The sequence below is a fragment of the Neofelis nebulosa genome, chromosome 8 (assembly GCF_028018385.1).
Source record: "Neofelis nebulosa isolate mNeoNeb1 chromosome 8, mNeoNeb1.pri, whole genome shotgun sequence".
Taxonomy (NCBI): Eukaryota; Metazoa; Chordata; class Mammalia; order Carnivora; family Felidae; genus Neofelis; species Neofelis nebulosa.
Window position 1 is genome coordinate 104,252,190 of NC_080789.1, and position 25,823 is coordinate 104,278,012.

General features: G+C 47.1%; 1 protein-coding gene across 13 annotated transcripts in view; it reads left to right on the forward strand.

The window, feature by feature from the left end:
• The window catches only part of CRACR2A (calcium release activated channel regulator 2A), a 138,731-nt gene that overhangs the window by 82,614 nt on the left and 30,294 nt on the right, over positions 1 to 25,823 (forward strand). For 11 of the 13 annotated variants that reach the window (XR_009265956.1, XM_058743993.1, XM_058743992.1 and 8 more), the window contains 7 exons: positions 3,082 to 3,172; positions 6,694 to 6,789; positions 8,987 to 9,174; positions 14,312 to 14,383; positions 18,282 to 18,327; positions 20,262 to 20,368; positions 23,937 to 24,255. Coding sequence is in view for 12 of the 13 variants with exons in the window: in XM_058743993.1 (XP_058599976.1) it covers positions 3,082 to 3,172; positions 6,694 to 6,789; positions 8,987 to 9,174; positions 14,312 to 14,383; positions 18,282 to 18,327; positions 20,262 to 20,368; positions 23,937 to 24,255 (919 nt within the window). In the remaining variant the exon portion in view is untranslated. Of the gene's footprint in view, positions 1 to 3,081; positions 3,173 to 6,693; positions 6,790 to 8,986; positions 9,175 to 14,311; positions 14,384 to 18,281; positions 18,328 to 18,417; positions 18,671 to 20,261; positions 20,369 to 23,936; positions 24,256 to 25,823 lie in introns of those variants that run through there. The other 2 variants (XM_058744001.1, XM_058744002.1) reach the window with 2 other exon arrangements.

A 25,823-nucleotide genomic window follows, 5' to 3' on the forward strand; every position in this document is an offset into this window, starting at 1 on the left:
TGATTGCTTCTCACCTTTACCAAACCCAGCAGCGCTTTTATCCTTGAAACTAAGACCTTCCTCCCCCTTGGGGAGCAATGGCCCTTGCCCTCCACAGCCATGACAGTAATTACAATAATAAATAATCCCTTATATTTATTTAGGGCTTTGCAGTTCCAAATGCTTTTCACGCCAGCTCTCTTGTTTGTTTGTCATGCCGGTGCTATGAGGCACTCCGGACAGGTGCTCCTCTGGGACATAACAAGGTCAGAATGCTCAAGGTCACACTGAGAATATGAGCAGGTCTTCTGAGCCCTGAGCTGGTTTAATGGTATAAATGATGTGAACAGCACCATGATGCTCCCCATTCCTAGGGCTCGTGTGTCTGACCCAGGCTGGTCATGAATCAGTCAGTTCTTGGGGCACCTGGGTGGCTCAGTCTATAAAGCGTCCAACTTTAGGTCAGGTCGAGATCTCACGGTTTGTGAGTTCAAGCCCTGCATTGGGCTCTCTGCTATCAGCACAGAGCCTACTTTGGATCCTCTGTCTCCCTCTCTTTCTGCCTCTCCCCCATTCTCTTTCTCTGACTCTCAAAATAAATAAACATTAAAAAAAATGAGTCAGTCTTTGTGGGATTCATCTTCTGAAAGCCTTTGGGCCTGGCCCGGGTCCCCTAGGATGCCAGCTGTATTCTAAAGCATTTCCAGAGGGTTGGTTTCACAGATAAGTCTGGTTGAGCTGGACCTAGACGCATTGAGGCCCACCTGGAACCCCTGGGCTTCTCTGCAGTGGACCCAGCCTTTGTCAACGAGGGCTAGAAGTAGGCACCATTCAGCAGCTACCTCTGCCTTCCCCCCCATTTGTTTTTTAGCAGTCTGCAAAATTACTTACTTCATGATGAGTGAACTGACATGTGGGCATGAAAAACAGTTTATTAATTTAATCAAATAAAACTTAGAGCAAAGTTAATGTCACGCAGTTAATGATAGTGTAGAATTGGTTATTAAGCACAATGGTAAACAGCTTCTATGGATGACTGTAATTAGTATTGCTTTATCAGAGAAAATCAGTTTTTAAATTTCTCCCATCTCACTTTATTAGGTCTTCAGTATGTAGTTGGAGTCACTGTCTAAAGTTATCTAGCACCTGAATTTCTTCAAGCATAGGAAGATGATTGCAGGGACCAAGTGAAGACTTTCTTTCTGAAAGTCCCTTGCAACAATATTCATTTCTGTCCTTGAACTGTTCCTACTCAACAGCCAGTGCCTTTGCTCCTCATTTCCCTCTATATTTCCTTGTATTTATTATGGGTTAGCTCATAACCAGCTCATAACCAAAACATCTGTCATTTACCAAGAAGGGATTTCTTACTGTTAGCCAGCAAGACATTTCCTACACCCAGGATGGTAAACACAGGCTCCAGCTCATGGAAGTCTTGGAGAGCTGTCACCTTTTGTGCTCAGCAAAAGTATGGCCATTGCCATACTCACTCAAAGGATTTCTGGTCTTAGGGGTATGGCCGGGAGAGGGAACCTAGAGACTTCTGGCCTGATATGAGTGATGTTGGCCATGGAGACTTACACCAGTTCCTTGTCTGGGTCAGTTTTATGGTTTCTACAGATCTAGAAGGATGTCAGTCAAAATGGCTCCTTTGAGTCATACTCAGTCATGTGCTTTAAAGGTACCCCAGCAGGTAGGAAGTGAGGAAGGGACATCTTTTGGTGCAGCAGGGAAGGCTGGCACTGGATTGGAGTCCCAAGTGGATATAAGGCGGTAGGGGTTGAAACGAAGGTCTCAGAGTAATATATACATTCCCATCCTTAATCTTTCGTTCAGAAATCTCCCTAGTACCTCTCAGAATTGAAAACTGGAGCTATTTCCTCAATTGTTAAAGTCTCCTTACTTGCGTAAAGGACAGAAAGTGCTTATCACCATTTCAGTTTAAAATGGCAAGTGCCAAAATCTGCAGTATGTGTGTGTTCAAACAGCCTTGGGAGCCAAGACATCAGCCTGCTCCTGAATCTGGATTTCCCTTAACAGGTGAGGAAGAAGAATGGGAGGGACTCGGAGAGAGAGAGAGCCCTTAGCTGCAGGTCAGGGAAGAGGGGTAACTGTTCAATGCCCTGGAAATGGGAATACATTGGAGTGATAACTTCCATCTCAGTTCAAATGCTAATACCTGATCCTTCCTGTTTGAATTTGGAGGTGGGGGCTGGGGGTGGGGAGGCATTCAAAGAAGGATCTATTTGGGGAGAGAAGGAGGAACAACACCAGAGATGACCTATAAACCTTATTCCCATAGCCATGTTTGTCTTGGTCTCTATATACGAGCAGAGTACCCAGGTTTTTCCTTCCTGTCCTGTGGGGCTCTTCAAGTGTAGGGAGAAGATGCTGGCAGGGAGGAGGAGGGATGTCTCATTATCACTGCCCACCTTTAACCTGCCTGCCCCTTCTCATACTGTCTGCCTGGGGCCGTGGGCCTGAGATGGCATGAGCACTGGCCAAGTGTGGCCCCCACTTCCTTTGTAGGGGGCATGGTTTCCATGATTGTCATTGTCATGGAATCTTTTGTCATCTGATGAGAAATGTGGATCACATAGACTTAAGCACACAATTTCAGGAGAACCCTATGACAGTATACTTTAGACAGGGCTGATGGAGCCAGGTGCAGAGAAAGCATCCACAGTGGGAAGGAGATAAACCAGGAGCCCAAATAGGAAAGAAGCCCACACAACACAACTTTATACTGTCTATAGGTATAGGGACCAGCGGACAATAAGGAGGTGCGTTCAGCAGAGGCCAAGGGGCTTGTTGTTGAAATAAAGCAGAATTAAGGAAGATAGAGCCAAGGAAGCTTCACTGAGGAATGTGTGGGTCATCTGGGACTGATGGCTTCCTCATCTAGGAGGAGGACGAGGTCCTGCTGGGCCTCTATGGTCAGCTAATCCTGAGGAACTGGTCCCACCTGACCTACGCAGTTGTTCCCACAGCCCCAAGCTCCTGATGGGATTCTGGTGCCCAAGCTCCAGAGGATAAATACTCTGGGGGATAAATGAATTTTGGTGTAGACCTTCGCAGACTCTCTTTCTGCCACTTCTGCAGGAAAATTGCTGCTTATGATGAAGAAATCCAGCATCTCTATGAGGAGATGGAACAACAAATCAAGCATGAGAAGGAGCAGTTTCTCCTGAAAGTAAGAGTCCACACCAGGGCTTGGCTCTGAGTACCAGGTGGAAATATCGCCTACTCTGACTACCTCCCCCAGTTTAAGATTGCAGTGCCCCCACCTGTGGCACTGTGGATTCCCTGTCTCTCTGCTGCTTTATTTATATTTTTCAAGACATTTGTCACCTTCAGGCATGACATTTAATTTCCTTGTTTATTTTTGTTGATTATGGTCTGTCTCTTCCTACTATCACGTAAGCACTGCAAGAGCAGGGATCTTTAAAAAAAAAGTTTATTTATTTATCTTGAGAGAGAGAGTGTATGAGCAGGGGAGGGGCAGAAAGAGAGGGAGACAGAAAATCCCAGGCAGGCTTTGCACCGTTACCGCAGAGCTCGTCATGGAACTTGAACCACAAACGTGAGATCATGACCTGAGCTGAAACCAAGAGTCAGATACTTAACTGACTGAGCCACCCAGTCTCCCTGAGAGCAGGGATCTTTATCTTTACTTGTTACTGTATCCACAGCCCCTCAGCCATGCTTGGAACACGGTTGGTACTCAATAAATACTTATTGAATCAATGAATGAATGAACTAATGACGAAAGGATGAAGGTGCATGTGCTTACCAGTTACAGCAGCTTGGAGACCGGGTCTGATACTGGCTGGTCCCAGACCTGGAAGGCAGGCCCACCCAAATGCAGTCCATTCTACTCCATGCCCAGCAGCTCCTCTAGGGGGACCATCATTAGAGCCTATGCTTCCCATCCTTTCCCTTAGACACCTAGAAAACTTAATAACCAAGACAAGTCAAACCCCACCCTTCTCGGACCCCATGGGAGAAAATGTAGAGCTCACATACCTCGTTCCGACTCTGGCATCTATCCTCCTAGCAGCCTCTAGCCTGCTGTTTGTCTTGGGAGGTCAGAATTGGTGAAATTCTCTCCTCTTCCAAACTAAGCAGGGTCCTTTTGGGAGCATATTTATAAAACAAAGCTACAGGAAACTCTCTCTTACCCATTTTTTCATTATCCACTTGGTGAGTTCTCAACAGAAAAGTCATTGATCTTGAATGGTAGCTTTAGGCTGCCGTTACAACAATCCCATGAACTGGGTGGCTTATAAACAACAGACATTTATTTCTCACAGTCCTGGTGGCTGGACATCCAAAATCAGGGGGCCAGTGTGGTCAGGCTCTGGTGAGAGCCCACTCCCTGGTTCTGGCTGTGGCCCTCTCGCTGCGTCCTCACGGGTCGGGGGGGCAAGTGCGTCCATGGGATCATCACCTTGGGGGTTAGGTTTCAACATAGGACTTCTGGGAATATAGCAGAGGGACCACGTCTTGCGCTGCCTCTCAGAACAGAACCTGGGCTATTGCCACAACCCTTCCCTCCTCCTTAATGCAGGTTGGTTTGAACCAGTTTTTATATATATGCTGATTTGGATTACCTACACCGAGGATCTATTTATTATCACAGATACCATTCAAAACGAGATGAAGTCTGAATGCTTTCCAGAAAAAGCCCATCATATTCTCCAACTAGAGCCCTCTGAAGGCTTGTCTGTATTTCCAGACTCCCCCTGTACCCATTCTTTCTTAGAGCTTTAAAACAGTCTGCCTGTCCCCTGCCCTTCAGCATAGTTGGATGAGTATAAGGCAGACAGAACTCACACACTTGTCACCCAGCATACCCTAAAATAGTTTTCTGAGAACAGTAGCCTTTTTTTTCCTGCAGTAGGAGAGTCACTCCCTTTACCCCAAATGATCTACTGCTGGGCCATGACTACAGGTCAGAGGTCCTAGCTAAAAAAAGAGGCCTGCTTCCAGAAGCAAAAGGTGGGCCAAGGTGTGGGAACTGGGAATGGGAAGAGGTGGGAGGAAAAATTTCAAGGACACATTAGGATCATGTAAGGGTATATGACCACACCACTGTACCCTTCACCCCCCATTCCATTCCCTCCTTCCCCTTCTAGTACCCCAGGCCTTTCAGGCCCAGTGCCTAGGTTTTCCACTTTTGCACAAACACAGAAACTGTTAAAATGTGTTTGGCTTTGCAGACACAGGCTTTTGCCTTGTCACAACGTGAGGACAGTGGTGTGACAGTTTATGACAGCATGAGAAGGGCTGGGCCTTCTGGCTCTACATGTAGCAGTCTGTTTGACCACGAGGGAAATACTTAATGACTGGCACACTCCGGCTCAAGGAAAATAGACGCCCCCCCTCAATTCTCTGTGCTGGCCAGGGCTATAAGGCACTCTGCAGGCCCACCATGGGGATGGCAGCATCCGTGCTGGACTTGTGGAGCCACCCGCCTTCCCGGCACTGTTGATGGGGCACCTACTCTGTGAGTGACAGCCAAGCTGAACGAAGCAGGTTCCCCAGTGAAGGTTTTGACAGCAGGAGCTTCCCGGTCTGATCTTCCCCCTATCGTTGCCTGTGGTTGATGTGAGGGCGATCACAGGCTGTCCCTGAGCTCCATGTACCTGCCTGAGAACAGGCTCAGGACCAGGTAGTGTCTACAAAAGATGAGCCCAGGAAATAATTCTGAGCCTTAGAACAGAGGCGTCCAAAGGCCTGTGTCCTGAGAGTGGTTGTGTGCTCCCACCCCCCCTGGTGCCACCATCACACCCAGCCTCATAGCCCCTCTAGTGTCCAGCATTCCAGGCTGTCCTCCAAGGCAGGTGGAACCCCAGGGGCTCCTGTCATGAGCTCTATGCACATTATAATGGTTTCTTCTCTCCCTGCAAGTTTCACACCTCATTTTTGCCTTCAGGGGAGTGGAGAGCTGTAGGTGGCCTGCATATTTTTGTTTCTGTCCTGTGAACAAAGAAACAATGATAGATGAATGAAGTCAAGTCAGCTAGGTAAGACCAGGGCTGGAGCCCCAGTCTCCTGACGCCCAGATGAGGGACCTTGTACCAGACCAGGCTCTGTGAGAGTGTCAGGCGTCCAGACAGCCCACACAGTTTTCTCTTTACCCCACCCCTAGGGCGGGAGGGGAGGGGCTATGGATCACAGAGGCAGAGCTATCACAAGAGCAAGGCTGGGACACCTCAATCATGGTGGGACACGGCGAGGACCTAGACCCTCAAGGGGAAGAAGTAATGCCCTGTGTTTCCCGAGCAAGGGGTAGTGTGAGGGAACAAATGACTGTACCCAACGTGGAACAGAATATCCACATTAGAAGGATACCCCTCCCCCCCCAATTTAGAGATGAAGAGATGGAGGCATGAGATTCTCTATGTTCAGTACTCTACCACTAACCAACACTGTCTCTCTCTGGGGGAGCGGTGCACAGTCATTGGTCATGGTCACACATGGTGGGAGTTGGGGAGTTGGCATGACCCCTTATGAGCACTTGCTCTGTCTCCGTCCCAGTGGGCCTCCCTGAGCAGCCAGGCAGGGCATCGAAGCCCTGGAATGTTGTGGGAAGGGCCCTACAATCCAAAAGGATGGGGAGGCCCTGCTGTTGAGCAGGTGCAAGGTGGGGGACAAATCTCCATCCCAAGTGCCCTGGGGCCTCACGCGTCCTTCTCTCCGGCCTGGCAGGACATGGAGAGGTTTCAGGCCCGCAGTCAGGAGCTGGAGCAGAAGCTGTTATCCAAGGAGCAGGAGCTGGAGCAGCTCATCCAGAAGCAGCAGCAGGTGTGCCTTTGCCGTGGCCTTGGAGCACCTGGTTCCTCTCTCCACCCTCCCCTGGCTCTTGCCCACTTACCCTGCTATTCACTCAAGGATTTGGGTTTGTTTGTTTGTCTGTTTTTAATTGGAGGAGAACCATTTAGCTGTACAAAAGATAGCATTTTGAAACCACAGGTGATCTCAGGATAAAGCCTTTACCTCTCCAGTGCCAGGTGTTTAGTTGGGAAAAGTTGCCAAGAATTCTCCCTCGAGGCATCTGAAGACATTGTCAACCTAATTACACCCAGGAGCCGCCAGAATGCCAAACATTAATTTGTTTCCTGCATCCTGGGTAAGAGGAGAGGGGGGTGCTGAGGTACAAAGGACGGAGTCACTAATGCTTTGTGGGAGGCTGCAGTGATGTCTTCCCACTGCGATGGCCATGGATGCCTCCAGCTGGAAGAGACTCTTCAAAGATCAATTTGCCCATCCCCTGTTTTCCTATGTGCCCGGAAGAGGTTCCTTAGCCTTTTTTTTTTTTTTTTTTTTTTTGTGGCTATGCCCATCACCCTACAGGATGGATGCAGACACCAGATGTTCCTCTGATGCACTTGAGCCCCCACGAGGCGGTCTGGGCAGTACACTGTGTAGGGTGGTGTCCAGCCACCATGGCTGCCTAATGACCTCAGGAACATTGATTACCTAGGCAAACTTCACAATCATAGACTCCTCTCCAAGGTGAGGGCTCGTGGGGGAGGGAAGGCCAGGATGTCACTTGGCCTCCCGTTTTGTTTTGTCTGGCTCTGGAAGTAATCCAGCCCTGGACAGACCCAGACACACCGCATCCACTTGTATAGAGAGGGCTATTTTCAGCAACACAGTAAAATATGCTTGAAGCTACCCCATGCTGAGGCTAGAGACTGTCCCACTCCTGCTGCTCCCTGACCTATGTTTCTTTCTTTCTTTTTTTAATAAATTTTTTTAAGTTTATTTTTGAGAGAGACAGAGACAGTCTGAGCAGGGGAGGGGCAGAGAGAGAGAGAGAGAGAGAGAGAGAGAGAGAGAGGGATCGAGAGAATCCCAAGCAGGCTCTGAGCTGTCAGCACAGAACCCAGTGTGGGGCTCGAAGTCATGAAACCATGAGATCATGACCTGAGCCGAAACCAAGAGTCACCCATGCGCCCCTTGGTTTCTTTCTCTTGCAACAAGATAATTTCCACTGGAGGAACTGCCAGCTGCCTTCCCATTACCCTTCCACAGCTATCCCTTGCTTCTACTCTTTCTCCCCCTCACTATTATGCATTAAGTTCTTACCAATTAGACTTATCCCTCAAACGAATGATTACCACTCGATTTAATTACTGCATGCTTGCCTGATTACACAGGAGCCTCTTGAGAATCACACAAAATTCCTTGTTGCTGCCTCCTCTTCCCCTCACTGGCCACATTTATTAAACTAAATTTATTATGATATATTTGCCTTGGTTTGATTCCTCCTCTGGTGAGAGGGTTAGAAGCTTTGCAAAGCAGAATCACCAGCCAAGAAACGCTGCAGTTATACAAATGCAGGTTTTTTTAGTTCCTTTTGGGACATGAAAAAAAAAAAAAGGTATGTGTTTGGTCTGACCTGTTTTAGCTGTTTCCTAAGAATTTCCAGGGTTTCTGGCCACCACACAACATTTCTCTAGATTAAAGGAATGGATTTATTTAGCGGAGCAAAGAAAAGGGGATACATAGATTTGCTGTCAGAATTCAAAATTAGGAAGGACAGTTTTATGAAGAATGCCACTTAGCTGTTTCCCAGATCCATCAGGGCCGAGGGGGACAATTGGCTGAAAGGACAAGAGGGATTTAGGTTGGCTCTCAAGACTATGGATGAGATGCTAATGGCATCATTATTGTCACCGGGATTGGGGACACGGATGGATTGTTGACTTCCCTTTCCCAGCAGTCTTTGTGAATGGTGCTGTTCCCTCTGGACTGTTCAGTAGCCCTGTGGAGACAGGGGAGAAATGAGATGTGCTCTGGCCATTCCTCCCTGCTTCCAAAAGTGCATCCGTGTGACTTAAGGAGCAGGACAAAGCCTGTCGAGGCCCAAGGGCAGCGAGGTCTGGCAGTGAGGGCTCCTGCCCACAGGTGGAGAAAGTGAGGGGAGACTAGGGCGGAGCCAGATGGGATGGGGGTTGTTCATCATTCCCTCCTGCTCCCCCACCTTCCTTTCCAGCTGGAAGGCCAGTGCACCACCCTGCAAAATGATGAGCATGAAACCAAGGCTGAGAACACCAAGCTGAGAGTCACAAACCAGGAGCTGGCCCGGGAGCTGGAGCGGACCTCCCGGGAGCTGCAGGATGCCCGGAAACAGCTGGAGAGCCTCCAGCAAGAGGCCCACCAACTCCAGCAGGAGAAGGAGATGTGAGTCTGGCCCTCATTGGTTCCTGTCCCTGATGTCCAGCCTCACCCCCTGCTGTGAGCATGACATCGTCTCCTCCCTTGGAGACCCTGTCACCTTGCCTAGAATGTGGGGCTCAGGGGCTCCTTTGTCCCTGAAATCTCTTCTAGGATCCCGAGGCCATCTAGCAGACCAGCACTGTAGCAAGCAGAATCTAGGATTGACAGGAAATCTACAACCCTGTTCTTGGGAAATGTATCATGTGATTCAAAAGATGTGTTATCCACCCAACAAATACAGGGCGGTCATTGAGAAAAGGCTGAGTGTGTGGACAGACCACACGTGACTGTCATAGGTTAGAGACCCAGGACGAGAGTGAAGCAGGTAGGCTTCTGAGATTTAATCTGATGGAGTATATGACAGTACCCTGGACTCTTCACTGCAGTCTGCCTACTCTCTCCCACCAGTGTCCCTCTGTGTGGACACAGTGTGGTGAGCCCCACATCTCTCAGGGCCTGGTTTGCCAGCGACCTGCTCTTGGTGTGCGGCCAGTGGACTCAGCCTGCTAGGCAGAAGCACACGTAAGGAAGAGTCAAGGGCTGGGTCTGCAGGCTGGAGCTGAGGAGCTGCTGGGGGACCAGCCAACAGTCGTCTTGGGAGTGTTAGGTTCTGAGAACGAATGCACTCTTTGGTGTGCCCAGGGACAGGAATCCCACTTATTTGTTCACACATTTATATTTGTTTACTTACTCATTTGTCAAAAATTTATTGCATATGGCTCTGCCCCAGGTACCATGTTGTACATTCAACATATCTCACCTATGTCAACAATTTGACATCGTTTCATATGAACTTTACAGCATCCTGATGTGGCAGGTACTGTTATTATCAACTCTAAGTTATGGACGAGGAAGCTAAGAGTCAGAGGTTTTCAGTAACTCTCTAGTACAACACTCCATGCTAGACACATCTTGCTGACTCCACACAGTGAATCATGAACCAGCCAGAAAATATGTACTCAAGAATGGGACTGGCCATCATTCACTCATCACTCATTCATGCATTCGTTCATTCCCTTCATTCATTCTGCAGAAGGTAATGTGTGCCTGGTCCTGTGCCAGGTATTTAAACAGTCTGATTTCAGAGGAAAGGGCAGTATTACTTACCAGTGCCTGAGTGTTACATACGTTGACTGTCCTTGTTCAAAAGGGAAAGCCCTCACTCCGTCTGAATGATGGCAAAATTTGGGTCCGTTGGCCTAAATCAAATTGTTCTGCTGTCTGTCCTGTGTGTGCTGTCCTGTACTGTTTTGGACTGATTTCCCAGGGTGAAAGAGAGGAAATGTGTTTGCATGTGGAGTTTTACCCTAAAAAGACTTCTCTAATTTTTTTATTTATTGATTGATTTTGTTTTTTTAATGTTTATTTATTTTTGAGAGACAGAGACAGAGAATGAGCAGGGTAGGGGCAGAGAGGAGACACAGAATCTGAAGCAGGCTCCAGGCTCTGAGCTGTCAGCACAGAGCCTGACGTGGGACTCAAACTCACGAACTGTGAGATCATGACCTGAGCCGAAGTCGGATGCTTAATGGACTCAGCCACCCAGGTGCCCCAAGATTTCTCCAGTTAAAAAGAAAATGTATTCTGAGCAGCTGACTTAAGACAATCCCCTTCACTCCAATTCTTGGGTGACCAGGGGAGGACAGTGTATTTCATTGTAAATGAGCAAAATCAGTTCCTCCTCATTGAGAGCAGGCCAACAAGGCACAGGCATTTAACTTTACAAACAGAATTAAGGACTTAGGCTCTTAAAATTGAATCAAGTTTTAAAACAGCAAACATCTGAAGGCACCAGCATTAGAACAGCAAATGGAAATAAGCACCCAGTGCCAGGGTATCAAATCACAGCATGAGGATTAAAATCTTTCTGAAGTCTTATCTTAATTAACCAAGCCAGAGACAATCTCTGGAGGCTGGGAACTGAAAAAGAGGGTCAGGAGGAAGAGATAAATGATTTCAGGAACTTCATGACTTGTTTTCAAAAAGCGCACAATGCCTTATGCAGCTGGAAAGCATGCTGGAGCCCAGGAGAGTGTGTCCTGTCTGGGGAGGTCAGGAGAGAGGGCAGTGAGAGCCTTAGCTGGTTCCCTGTAGAACAGAGTCCCAGATCTGCAGTACTGATAGCAGGTGAGTGCTCTAATCCACCTCTTCATTTTATAAATGAAGAACTTGAGGCTCAGAGAGATGCAGTGACACAAAGCCACACAGCTAGCTAGTGCCAGAAAACAGGGACAGAGCCGAGTTCTCCCCATATCATGTGCTTCCCCCCCAACTCACAATGTCTTGCTGTCTGATGCTGCACCAGAGCAGCTGGGAAAGGAGAGGACGGTACTGGGAGATAAAAAGACTTAGTCACTTATCAGCTAGAATTCTAAATGGGCAAAATTAATTTTTCTGTTCTCCAAAGATGCTCAAGGAGGGAGAACTTGATTTTAAAATAAGATAAAGAAAGAACAATCAAGCAGGAGAGATAACATAAAGATGAAGGTCAGCTGGAAAGGAGCACCTGTTTATTTTGTTAATGAATTTTTATTTGGGGTGGGTAGTTTATGACGAGACACAAAAGGATCTATACTCAGCAAGAGGTCTGCAAAGACCCAGAGGCCACCCCTCAGGGTTTCTTGTGGATCCTTCCAGAGTGTTCTATGCATATACAAGCACACACACACACTTTTCATTTACACACTGTTCTGCATTTGCCTGTGTTTTCACTTGGCGATATATTTTGGAGATGCTCCCTCTCTCATCCCTCTCCAGAAAATAATGCAACAGCAGTTCCCTAAAGACAGCCATAAACCTGTCACCAGTCACTCCTATGAAAAATGGTAATTTCTTTCTCTTTCAATCCACATAGTACCAAGTACAGACCTTTAGAATGTCTAGGTTAGATGCCTTCCTTTTTGTGAACACAGAAAAAGTCTGACAATGTGTGTGTATCTAAATAGATGCATGTTTATTAGACAAATAGGTAGACATATTTCATCAATATGTAATGTGTGTGTGTGTGTGTGTGTGTGTGTGTGTGTGTGTATGGCTCCAGCAGTCAACTCTGTTGTGTCTACAGTGCAAAGACCTGGAATGCCTTATTTCTTAGGAATCACTCCTAAATCAAATGTTCTGTGAGAACACAGATGTCAGGTGTCCAGGGAGTGATTTCCCTTAGCAGGGGTAGAGTCGTCTGCTCCTGGTTGAGAATCAGAACCCAGGGCTGGGACAGAGGATCCACAAAGCCATCGTGGCTCACAGGGCACCACAGCAGCAAACAGCTGTGCTCACATACTGCTCATCACAGCAGAATCCTAGACAGGGATTTGGGGACCCGGTTTGGATAATGGGAAATACATTGTTTTCCCTCAAGTTGAAATTAAATATAATTGGTAATAAAGTGTTAGGAATTGGCATCTCTGCAGGAGCTAGAGAAGTTTTATTGCTTAATTAGGATTGTCTGAGGTGAACTTAGAATTTGATTCGGTCTGTTATTGTTGTAAATTGACTTTATAATTATTCCATAAAGGGGGAAGAACCACATAGATACCTTTTAAGGAATCTATTGTGAGGTGGGCTCAAGCCTTATGGACCGAGCAAGCAGGTGCTGTTTTCGCCAGCTCAGTAATGACATTGAGGGTGCGGCAGAGGGGTGACTGTCCCCCGCCAGCCCGGTGTGTGCACAATTGGGGTAGTCTGGACAGCCTATGGAAATGGACGCATTTTGTGAGACTATAAGATGCTCCCTACACTAGCAACTATGCTGTGGTTTGGAAATGTGGAACTTTGGGCCTTTTGCAGTAACCTTAGGGGTGATTTAAACATTTCTAAAAGCACAGTGCAGAGCCCAGAGGGAAGGATGGAGGCAAAGTTGCGAAGTTCAGCAAGGCTTATTTTCCAGTGTCACCCAATTCTGCTTTCCTTTTTTTTCTTTCTTCCCTGGGTGGTGTTGAATACCTCCCCAACTCACCCCTCCCTTCCTCTCTTCCTGCCTCCATCCCTGCCTCCTTCTTTCCTCCCCCACTCTCTGCCTTCTCTCCTTTTGTTTCTTATGCTATTCGTTTGTTGTTGTTGTTGTTTATGTATTTATTTTGAAAGAAAGAAAGCATGAAGAGTGCACAAGCGAGGGAGGGGCAGAGAGAGAGGGAGACAGAGAATCCCAAGCAGGCTCCAGGCTCCAAGCTGTCAGTATGGAGCCTGATGTAGGGCTTGAACCCACGAACTGTGAGATCATGACCTGAGCTGAAACGAAGAGTTGGACGCTTAACCAACTGAGCCACCCAGGGCCCCCTGTTTCTTACTGCTTTTTGTTGACGACACCTTCATGCTGGGCACTGGGTTGCATTTAGAGATGCAGACAAACCAGGCAGTCCCTACCTCACCATCTGAGTTGGTCTCCAGACACCTCCACTACCTCTCAGCTCCTCCCTCCCCTTACTCAAAGGGTGATTGACATGATTGACGTGTTCACACTGTGATCTAAGTATCTGATTATAATTGATACATTTGATCTCTGCTTTATGGCTAGAGATGAGAACTCCTAAGTTAAAGAAATGAATAACCAACAGAGGAAATTACAGAGATCTAAGAACAGATTGGAGACTTATAGGGGAGGATGGGGAAGGGGAAAGGATTCTTCTGGAGCTCCTGGAAACAAACGAAACCAGCTACAGGAAAAATACAAGTTCTGCTCTCACTTGCAGGATTGGGCTGGAGAGTATTGGTTCTGGATAGGACAGGGTCACCTGGAGCCTGGGAAGGCCAAGTGATTATTATGAAGCCCTGTTCATGGGTTTGGGAGTAAGGGGTCCTAATCTGCTCAGTCGTGGATTGTCTATGGGACATGGGGAGAGTTACTGGTTCTCTGTGTCTATAAAATGGGGGTAATCTCACCTTCCAAATCAGGAGTGTGTGATGACGAAGTGAGATCATAGCTGTAACCGCCTGCACACAGCAGGTGCTCAACAGGGGAGGCATATCCCTCTGACCCCAGGGTGGGGTGCTGCCTGCTGGTCCTGAGTGCCCTGGACATCCAACTACAACACAGCCCCTCACACCGTGGTGGCTTAAATCCCTGCTATAGAAGCTCATAAATCTGTGTTGGCCTCTTCTTCAGGGAAGTGTACCGTGTGACGGAGAGTCTGCAGCGTGAGAAGTCGGGGCTTCTGAAACAGCTGGATCTCCTGAGGTGTGTCAGCACCAGATGTGTTCTGAGAGCATATCCCACATTTCTTGGGTTGGAAGAGCCAGGCTGAAAGTCTTCCCTGCCTACATTCTGGATGATCACAGCCACTGAGAGAGTGCCCTCATTCCCCTGATCCCCAGCATATTATGTTTGGTCCATTCACACACATGCCCACATCCCTCTCCAGTTTGTACATCTGCAGGTAGGCTCTGCCTCATTCTTTGTGGCATCTCCCACACCACCTTATGTGGTACTTGCTCAGGTAGGAGCAGAACTGAATTTCTTGAGCATCTACCCAGTGGAAGATATAGTATCCCTTTCTCTTTAAAAAAAAAAATTGATGTTTATTTTTGAGGGAGAGAGAGCGCAAGCTGGGGAGAGGCAGAGAGAAAGGGAGACAGAGAATCAAGTAGGCTCCACATGTGGGGCTCAAACCCATGAACTTGAGATCATGATCTAAGCCGAAGTCAAAACGCTCAACCAACTGAGCCACCAAGGTGCCCCTGGTATGCCTTTCATCTTCAACAAAATTAAAGAAAGGAGGGCAGTTCCTGATAGGGGAATTAACAGAGAAGGAAAATGATAGCAGAGAAGTGAAGCAATTTACCAAAGGAGACACAGCCACTCACTTCGGGAGTCAGAATTGAGATCTGTATCTGGCTGATTCTCTTGATTCTGCCATAGTCTCCTAATGTCTGTTGAATGAGCAAATGAGTCACAAACAGAGCATAAACAGAGCAAAGGAGTTTAGAGTTTCCTCCACTTGCTAAAACTTACTGTAAATTCAAAGCTCATTGGTCTGGAATGTGCCAAAACCAAACCCAAAACAAAACCTGTGTGTGGAAAGAAAGATGGGATTTTCACTTTTGCATGTGAGGTTTCCAAGTTACAGTACCTTCTGTCTGCCAAACACCTCTTGGGAATGGTGATGGGGCACGAGCACTTTGGGTTCTGCTTTTTATTTTTGTTTAAGCTTATTCATTTATTTTGAGAGAGATAGAGTGCTGGAGGGAGAGAGAGAGAGAGAAGAATCCCAAGCAGGCTCCACGCTGTCCGCACAGAGCCCAGTGTGGAGCTCGAACTCACAAACCATGAGATCATGACCTGAGCCAAAATCAAGAGTCGTCCGCTTAACCGACTGAGCCACCCAGGCTCCCCAGGCTCTGGTTTTTAGAGTGCAGTTGTCTTAAATCAGGTACACTCTGACTTGTTTTGTTTTATTTGAAAGCAAGGTGAGGTCACCGTGTCTGGCATCTGTGATGCTACCAAATTGAAAAGTGCTCAGAACTGAATGCATTTCAGATTTACTTCCCTCAATACATGATTCAAACAGGACTGCAAAGTCTGGGGAGATGGAAGGGGGTTCTGACATGACCAAGTTCTAATCCATTTGAGAGCAGGTCTTGAATCTTAGAAGGCTTTAGTGAAAAGAAGAGAACAGGGTGTACAAGGACAAATTTTGATTTTTGCCCCTTTTTTCTGTTGTACTTAGAAGAAAAGGACAGATTCAAAGCAAATGAGCAGAGGAGAATGACAAGGCAGATCTCTACAAACGCATGGGTCTTTTTGATGGAGACTGGCATTTGTGCAGAATTACATGCCCAAAGTCTTTCTGTGCTATTGCATGCATACAAGCTTAGATTCTGCAGCAGGTCAAAGTCCATCCGTAGCGAGGAAGGCCCCCATGGCAGATTTTTCCTCCACAGTGAAATCATCGGGTAGTGACAGAGAGCAGTGGGGAAATGGGAATCAAGGACAGAGATAATGCCGAGGCAAGGGATATCAAGTTGGAAGTTGGGGGGGAAGATGGGGGTCTGCCCCTATCATGGCAATGGCTGGGATATGACAGTGTGAGGAAGGGACTGCCCTCCTAGGGGCAAGTAGCAGCAAAAGGAAACAATTTCAGGGGACTCGGTTGGGAACATGGACTTTGGGGCCGGATCTGGGTCAAGACCCAGCACTACCCTTATTTGTGTGACCTTGGGCAATTGACTTAACCAGATGGAATGTAAGTTTTCTCATGCCTGCCTCACAGGCTTCTCTTGAGAATGAGATGATATATGTATGAGTGACCATCACGACAGGGCAGCAGTGTGAATTAAGGTGGACATTTATTTAGAGGGTGTAGCGTCTCTTTGACTGCCGAAGCTTCTGCCTGGAGATGACTGCACAAAGCAGGAAACACCACAGCGAACTCCCTGATGGAGATGGGGCTTCCCGGGGCCCCCGTGTCCTCACCCCGGTGGAGGGCTGCTAACCTCTCTGCCAGCGTAGAGCGAGGGGCCTTCTGGAAGGAAACTCTCCCTTTGCCATTCTCAGGCTTTGCTACTATCATGGAGACAGGCAGAACCGTCACATGAGCATGTCCCCTGTGCCCATCCATGCCTACCTCCTGCCTTCTGTGTCGTGGTGGTTGAACGCCCCATGTGCCTGGCTCTCCCAAATGTGCACTAGAATGAGACCTTCCTCAAGGGCTGGTCCAGCGGGTATTGTCTCTCCTCCATGGCTGGTTGTTTCTCTTTTGGGGAGACCAACCAATGTCCTATAGCATTTCTTACCCAGTAGCTCCTGTCACCACTTACGCATCCAGCTACTTTGCATTTCTTTAATGGCTTTCAAAACCTTTCAAAAGAATTGTTTACACTTGCATTCCATCTCCACTTCCTTTCCTCACATTCTTGACCCTCCAGTCAGGCTCCTTCTGCCTCAATTGCACTGAAAGGGGAACCAGGGACCTCCATGTTGCTTGAAAGAGTGGCCAGTTCTCAGGGTGCCACCCTTGTCTCCAGCAATGTATTCTTAGCACAGCATCTATAGGGCTCCTTTGAAAACTTGAGTCAGATCAGGACACTCCTCTGCTACTCCCCCAACCCCCACGGCTTCATATCTCATCTGGAGTAAAATCCCAAGTTCCTACAATGGCCCACAAGACTATGAATGAGCAGGTCTCCATTTGTCCCCTCACCTTTCTCTGACCTCATTTGCTTTTTTAAAAAAATGTTTATGTATTTATCTTGATGGAGGGAGTGGCAGAGAGAGAGGGAGAGAGAGAATTTCAAGCAGGCTCCATACTATCATTACAGAGCCTGATGTGGGGCTCGAACCCACAAACTGTGAGATCATGACCTGAGCCGAGATTAAGAGTCAGACACTCAACCGACTGAGCCACCCGGGTGCCCCTCTGACTTCATTTCCTAGCGGCTCTCCTCTGAGCACTCTGATGCCCTCCTCTGTGTTCCTTGCACACCGCTGTTTGAGCCTGACTCCAGGATTAGCCTTTGCTGTGGCATAGTGCCCCTCTGCTCCTGCAAGCCTCTGCACAGATGCCCCTCCCTGACCGGCCTCCTGAAATACCACTGCACCCCTGGCACTCTTTATTCCACGTCCCTGCTTTATCTTTCTTGAGAGCAATGAACCCTGCACTAAAACACCAATTCCCCGAGGACAGAAACTTTTTCTTTTATCCATTTGTGTAAACCTTGAGAGCTAGGACTTCACTTAGCATGTAGTGGGTGCTCAGGGGACATTTGTGGGAGTACTGCATGCATGCATGAAATGAATGGTTCAGAGAGAGAGCGCGCCCAATAGCAAGCTCACAGGTGCAGCTGGAACTGCTGGTCACCCTCTGGGGGAGGCTCCCCCTAGTGGCAGGACAGACCAGTGCATGATCCTGAAGGGCAGTGGGTGTCACAGTCATTCTATGTCCCCCCACCCCTGCCTCCAACTGATTTACACACAAACTACCCTCCATCACCCCCCCCTTAGGAAAGAGATTCCACGTGCTCCCTGGGCCTTCCACATAAAGCCTTTCTCTGCACTCCTCTCACTGGCAAAGTGGCTGCTCTTGGATTTCTCGACCGCAAATACCATGTCTGAATAGATTCCCCTTTTCTGTTTGCAGGGAAAGGAACAAGCACCTTCGGGATGAACGGGACATCTGTTTTCAGGTAATTGCCCTGTGTTCCCTTTCCCGACGGGGTTTGGGTCCCCTGGCTGCCAGAGACCATGCTGGGACAGGCCCAAGAATGTCCTTGCAGTCTGGCTCATCCTTTCTGTAGAAGCAGAAAACGGCATGGATTTTTTGAAAATAATGAAAAATTCGAGGGGGCCTTCTGAGTAGCAGTGTGTTAGTTTTCCGTGAAGTAACACACTTTCTTCTTGGCATGAAGAGACTACGATGCTTGGGAGGGTCACAGATTTCTCGGACATGGACATGGTAGCTCCATCCAGGAGACGGTGCAGTTGAAATGTCATGATCACTTTTAACCAAAACACTCACAAGTTTTTTTTTCCTTCATTAAAATTTTTATCATTTGATAAAATTTGCATTTTCCCACAATCATGGAACAAATTAAAAATGTACATTTGACTATTAACATAGCTGATTTTAAGTACCCCTTTTTTATCCTGTGGGGACCCTGCTCCTCCAGACCTGAGCTCTACAGTACACACTTTCCCTAATAGCACAGAATCCTATATTTATTTACAGGTCATCATTTTGAGCCACGTTAAACAAAATCCAGGATTCCGTGTTCTCCTACTCATCTTCCTCTTTAGATAGGAGTCATTGGATGCTCTGAAGGGAAGGAAAAAGAGGGAAGAATTCATTGATGCAATGTTCTAATGATCAGGATTTATCACACCATGAATTTCTCGTGTGTCCCTGGGCAAGTCATTAATTTCCTTGAACCATGACCCCAACTATCACATGAGGAAAGGGAATGCCTATCCTTTTTTCCATATTATAGATACTTTTGAGGGAAAAAAAAAAAAAACTCTTGGAAAGAGGAGGGTCATATGCTGTGGGCCCTTAGCTGGACAGTGGCCTAAATGTGGTCAGCACAAGGCAGCCGGTTTGCAGTGAATTAGGTCCGACCTGGTTTATAACTGCAAATCCCTGGGGGACCTGGTTACACCACTGTATCTTTTCTGTCACTGACTGGCAGCAAACTTCTCTACCGCCTACCTCTGTGTACTATTCGAGCAAGGCTTAAGCCTACACATGTTTGTTTGAGGATGATAATGGTTATAATTGTTTTAGAAGTAACACTGAATTTATTATGAAACTTCCAACCAAATGTCCCCCTAATCCTTTGACCTCACGTCCCTCCACCTGCCAAACTCATTTTGCTTTGAAAAAGGAATGGAATTAACAACCCCTAGCGGGGAATAGAAAAAAGAGGGATAAAATCACGTTCATGCTGAATAATAATTAAAGATTAATTTGGAATCATTATAGCCATACCTTCAGGGACCCTGGGAGCACTGCAGCCCCTCCTTCTCTCATTAAGAGTCACTGGGAATCGTGGGGATGGTTGATGAGAGATTCTTCCTTGTGATCTAACTCCCCCTCATGTTCTGGAAGACATTTGCTGGGGAGAATTGCCAACAGGGTTGCAAGCCCCGACTCCTCCCCTCCCCCACAAGGGCGCTGGGCTAATCGATCCTCTGGGCCAGTCCCTTTCTCATTCCTGGGGCTTTGGAAGTAAAGAGTTAGAGGCACACAGATGAGTGTGATTTAAAGATGCACAGACATTTCCACGCGTAAATATTTTCCTATGCATTCCACATTATCTCTTCTTATTGTCATCTTGCAAACTGTTAGTACTCCTGTGAAGGGTAACAAGATGGACCCCAGGCTCTAAACTGTGTATAGATTCATTCCCTTAGATTTTGGGGTGGGTGATGGAGGGATCCTGGCAAGAGACAATAACAAAAGGAAAGAGTGGGTGAATGTTAACAGGGAGCATGTGAACATTGCGTCTTACTTCAGAAATTTGTTTAGAGCCTGACCTGTGAGGTGGGAAAGTTGAGCCCTTTCTGCTCAAATATTGGGACATATCAGCAGGCATGGATCTGAGGGCATTCTGTGTTTCTGCAGAAAGATAAGGCAGCCAAGGCAAACACAGCTGCTTCCAAGGCAAACTGGAAACAGAGATCTGGCTCTGTGATAGGCAAATATATGGATGGCAGAGGGATTCTTAGGAGGTAAGTTATCCTGTATTTCTTCATTCATTATGTGTTCATTTGTCTTGCACTCCTCCAGAGCTGGCTCTGAGCCCGTTGTTTCTCAAGGAGTGGCCCTGGGTGAGGAAGCCTAGAATCAGTTTCACTCATTCCCCTTGAATCTTGGAGGACATGTTCCTTCCTTACCCTACATCCAAGTGGGAGGAGGACTATGCAGAGCAGGCCCCTAGGACAGGACATCGTCTTCTGGGGCCGCCCCACCCTGGTGTGTGTCTACAGAAAGGAACTGAAGAGATGCTGTAGATCAGTGGAGGAAAGAGAGAGAGGACGAGAGGGGTCGAGCAGGAGAGATGAAGCGTGGCTGTAGATACTGTGCTCTCTGTTGAGTAGGCTGAATGCACTTGGTTTTTCAAGGACATGACTATTTGGGCTCTGAAGGGAAATTAAAGTGTAGTATGGAGTCTCCAATAGTTGAACTCCTTTATAAGCAGGAATAGGGCCTGTGCTTGACAGATTCCTTTCAATGACTCATATTTAATTACCTCAAAGATAACATTTTTTGTGGCTGTTAGACAGCACATTATTGAGTTGGAGTCCCCAAAGGGGTGGCTCATTGCCCATTGAAAGAGGCAAGCCAGTCCTCTGCCCTCTCTTCTTTTTTGACATGTTGCTCCATCCACATAAAGGCCACATAAAGGTAGAGGCAACCAGACCCCTAAGTATCAAAGCCAGGGAAAAAGTGAATAGATTTGCTTATCCAGGAGACCCTGAGGACAGCAAGTATGAAATACACAATACAAAAACGGGAAGTGACTCTGGAGATGTTGATGAGCTCATCAGTCAAGGCTTGGACCCAGTCATCCTGAATTCCTTTTCTAAATAGCTCAGAGAGGGATACAGTTGGGGATCCAAGTTTCTGCAATAATAGTTGGCCTTTCACCAGCTCAGCATTGAATATATTCATACAACAAACATTCACCGATGGCTTACTTCGTACCAGACATTGTTTTGAGTTCTGTGAAGATCCAAAAATAAGTTAAACATGAGTCCTGCCATAAGATCCATTATTGAGTGCCTCCTATGTGCAAGATATTATGCTATGTGTGAAGTATACAGTGGTGAGCAAAATAGACCCTATCTTTGCTCTCATGGAGCTTATGGTTGAGTAAAGGAAACAGGCAATCAAGTAAATAACAAATTGTGCGCCATCAGTTCCAATACAGACTTTGGCAGAGGCCACTGCTCTCTGCTGCTGGTACATAGCCTTTGGTGACAAAACCAAAAATGAACACAGTCGTGCTAAGCCAAGGGTATTACAGAGTGTCAATAGTGCTCGAGAATTTCCCAAATCAAAAGCTTTTTTCAAAAAAATGCTTCATTTTAGGGCTGTTGCGGTGGCCATTTTTTTTTCTGGCTGCAAGGCCTTTAAAAAATATGCTGCATGTGTATTCGCACACTTGCTCACATGTGCACACATGTACATACTTGGGTGGAAGCAGAGTGAAAGTGAATGGGAATACTAATTGTGTTCTAAAGTGGATAAGCAGTCAGTAGGGTTGATAGACTAGAGAAGAAATTTGTTGGAGAGAGGACAGTCAGCTTCTATTAAAAACTATGATTATATAAATAACTGGAAAAGTCCCTGAATTGCTATAAAGTTCTTTATTTTATATCAAGGGAACCAAATTAAGTCACCATTTTTGTGAGCAAGCCTTCTCTCTTAATTTATCTTTTGGAGTTGTACTTAACTTTGGGACAATGATACATGCGGTTTTTCCTTTTTCCTTCCTATTACTGGTCCTTAGGAATAATAAATATTATAAGCTGAAGACAGGGGAAATGAAGGGAGCTTCACTGTTCTGCATACTCTGTGACCTTCCCCCCTGCCTTCTTTCTCCATTGGCCCTGTCACTTCCTTACCTCATTCACATTCTGTTTTCTTTTCTAATCATTGCATATTTGTGTGCATGTGTGTGGACGTGCATGTGTGTTTCAGTTTTGGACTCAAAATTCTCCCTGTCAAACTTCCATTTAAAACACTTCCCAGCTTTAATTGTTCACAGAGACCCGAACTCCTGTGCCAGGAAGGGTCTGTGAGGCCTTTACTGTCAAAAACTTCTGAAAATACAGCCTGTGCTTTCGTTCTACATCTGGTTGACCAGTTCCCTCCTTTCACTTCCTGCTGCTTTTCCTTATTCTTGATGCTCAGATACTTCTGGGAGCAAATATGCACGTAGGCCTCTGAGGCCACTTACTCCTCACTCTGACTTCCAGGGACACTGAAAGAGAAAAAGAAAGGTGGAAAAAACAGGTAGAGGTGCCCTGTCTGGCTTGCTTCCAACCCCAAGCCCATCCCCAAGTGGGCAGCTTCTTTGGAGCCAGTGGACGTCCATCCTGGGGTGGGGGCTCCTCCCAGAGCAGCAGTACCCCTCACTCACATTGCCGAGGGCTGTTTTGTGAACATGTCTACTTTTATGCATTGTCTTATCTGTGAGATAGGCAGGGGAGATGAGCCACATTTTATGCTGAGGAAACTGAGATTTGGAAGGGTGGAAGTGTCTTACCTAGTGGCATAGTCAGTAAGGGCTGGTATGGGGGACCACAGCCAAGGCCACCTGATTGTTAATTGTGGATACTTTATTTCCAGATCTTTTTTAAAGTGTTTTATTTATTTTTGAGAGAGCACAAGTTGGGGAAGGGCAAAGAGAGGGAGACAGAGGATCTGAAGTGGGCTTTCCACAGACAGCAGTGAACTCCAACGTGGGGCTTGAACTCACAAACCATGAGATCATGACCTGAGCCGAAGTCAAACGCTCCACCGACTAAGCCATCCAGGTGCCCCTGTCTCCTTTCCTCACACCCTCACTCCACCTTTTAAGCACTTCCCACAGCTTGTCGAAGTATATTTAGTTGTGCCATTACTGCTTCCACTCCCCACTATGCTGAGCATTCCAGGAGGACATGTCCACCTGTGTGTGACTATGTCACTAGCTCAATATCTGGTGGTAATCATCATCACCACCACCTTCATCATCTTCATCACCACTACCATCACCACCACCTTCATGATTGCCATCATCATCAACATCACCACCATCTTTATCATCATCACCACAGCCTTCATCATCACACCATCAACATCATCATAATCATCACCAATGCCTTCATCATCTTCATCACTACCATCATCACCACCACTTTCATCATTATCACCACTACCTTCATCATCATCACACCACCTTCATCATCTTCAACACCACCATCCTCACCACCACCTTCATCATCATCATCACTACCACCTTCATCATCACCATCACCTTCATCATCACCACCACCACTTTGTCAATTTTATATTCACTAAGCACTTCCATAAGTGTGTTGGGTGAATGAGCCAGAGAATGCAGGGTCTTGTTTTTTCCTTTCCTGGAGCTCTCTGCCCTCAAGGCGTGATGCTCTTCAGTTACTTGTTTGTCACAGAGCTTTCAAGACATCTTGTTTGTCAAAGAGCTATGAGACATCTCTCCGGGTTCCATATTGATATATTTTGTGCTATTCTCCCCATTTCTCTTCCTTCCCTATCCAAAAATAGCCAGTCAGAGGAGGAAGAAGATGTATTTGGCTTCTCGAGGAGGAGAAGCTCCCTGGGCCTGAGTGGATATCCCCTTCCAGAAGAGGAGCCAGGACCTGGGGGTCCGCTCACCCGGGCATTCCGCAGAATCATCTCTATTGAAGAAGACCCCTTGCCCCAGCTCCTGGATGGTGGCTTTGAGCAGCCACTGAGCAAATGCCCAGAAGAGGAAAAGGTCTCCCAACAGAGGGCGGAAAGACAAAGCCAACAGGCCAGACCTTTGGAATGCATGCCTACATCTCCTCGAGGGCAACCTATTGGAAAAGAAGACCTGTCTAAGGTAAGGGCACATCCTATATTGGTCCATAGATGTCACTTGTCACCTCTATACCTGTCATTTGCATTTGAGCCCAAGAGCCGCAAAAGCAGCGTGAGAAGTCAGGTTCAGCTTGGGAAGTCAGGTGCAGCTAGTTTTATGAATCATCATATTTGTGTCCTTCTGATACCAGCTTGCCCTGCTGAACTGAGTGTCACTGGGGAGACTCAGGGGTCCTGGTAAATACTCTATAACTTCTGTTGTTTCCCCCACTCCCTATGTTCTCATTTCCGATTCAGATTCAGAAGCATTTACTGAGTAGCTACTTTAGACAAACAATCTGCTTGGCTCTTAGCATAAAATTATCACATGCTTTTGAAATTACACATCCTCTCTCACATTCTGTAACTGTTCCCAACAGGGCCAATCATTGCTCTGCAAAGTTTGTGTACCGTCATTTTTCTCTCAGTTCCTGATCAGCTAATCATGTTTTCATTCCCAAATGCCCTGCCCATGCCTCCCTTTGGGGTGACCCTCTGCTCCCACATCCCTCCTGCACTCCCTACCAGGTATTCCTGCTAAATCCTGTGGGAGAAGTAGGCCATATTAACCATCTTCCTCTGGTTCACGGTGATGATGTTCCTCACCTTGTTGGTGATCCAGGCCCATGAATAGACTCCTCAAGCCCTTTTACCTCCCACTTGACCCTCTAAAAGGCTATAGAAATGTCCATGACAGTGTGAAAGAGTCTCCCCCCTGTCCACTGGGGCAGCCCTTTAGACCTGAGCCCTTACCACTGGAGCATTTTCAAATGGCTGTGTTAGCATGTATGACAGGAAACCTTTCTGACCACTGCAGGGACCTGTCGGCATCATTGTCATTCTTGGGCCTGGCTTAACATTCATGCCTACATATCCTTTCTCTGAAGGGCCCTACGCCAGGGTAAACTGAGAACTGGATGGCACCAGTGGTGGGTAGGAGCTCCTCCTTCCTACATGCCCTTCCATGTACCCTTCATCACAGACCTACACTTGCAGGCAGGGGGCACATAGGGGTTTTAAATATCCCAAGATATACCCCCCAATATAAAAGTGTTAAGAGGTCAGTAGGAGACCAGATAAAGGGAAAAACTAAGCATCCATGTGTGCTGGGCCATGTGATCCCCACAGTTGTCTGATGGGGTGCATCAGAAATGGCTTCTCCCATGTGGCAGAGAGGGACACAGAAGCCCAGAAGAGTGGGGCCTGGTCTAGCCCCACAGGGACATGCGCCCAGGCTCCTCACCATGTGCTCTCCTGTCAGTGCTGGCTGCCCCAGGTGTGCCAATAGTTAGCCCAGGACAGAAACTACAGCAATGGGGAAATACGCTGTACGAGGAGGCAATAGCAGCTTCGGTGGAGGCTCTGGTCTTTAGAAGAGCGCTGTGAGGCAGGCCCTCCCATGCAAGGCTGCTAAGGAATAAATTGGTACAGCCTTTCTGGAAAGTGGTTTGATAACAGGAATCAAGAACTTAAAAATTCCACATCCTACAAACTGGCACTTCTAGTCCTAGCAATCTTTCCTAAGGAAATAACCAGATTCAGAAAAAGACT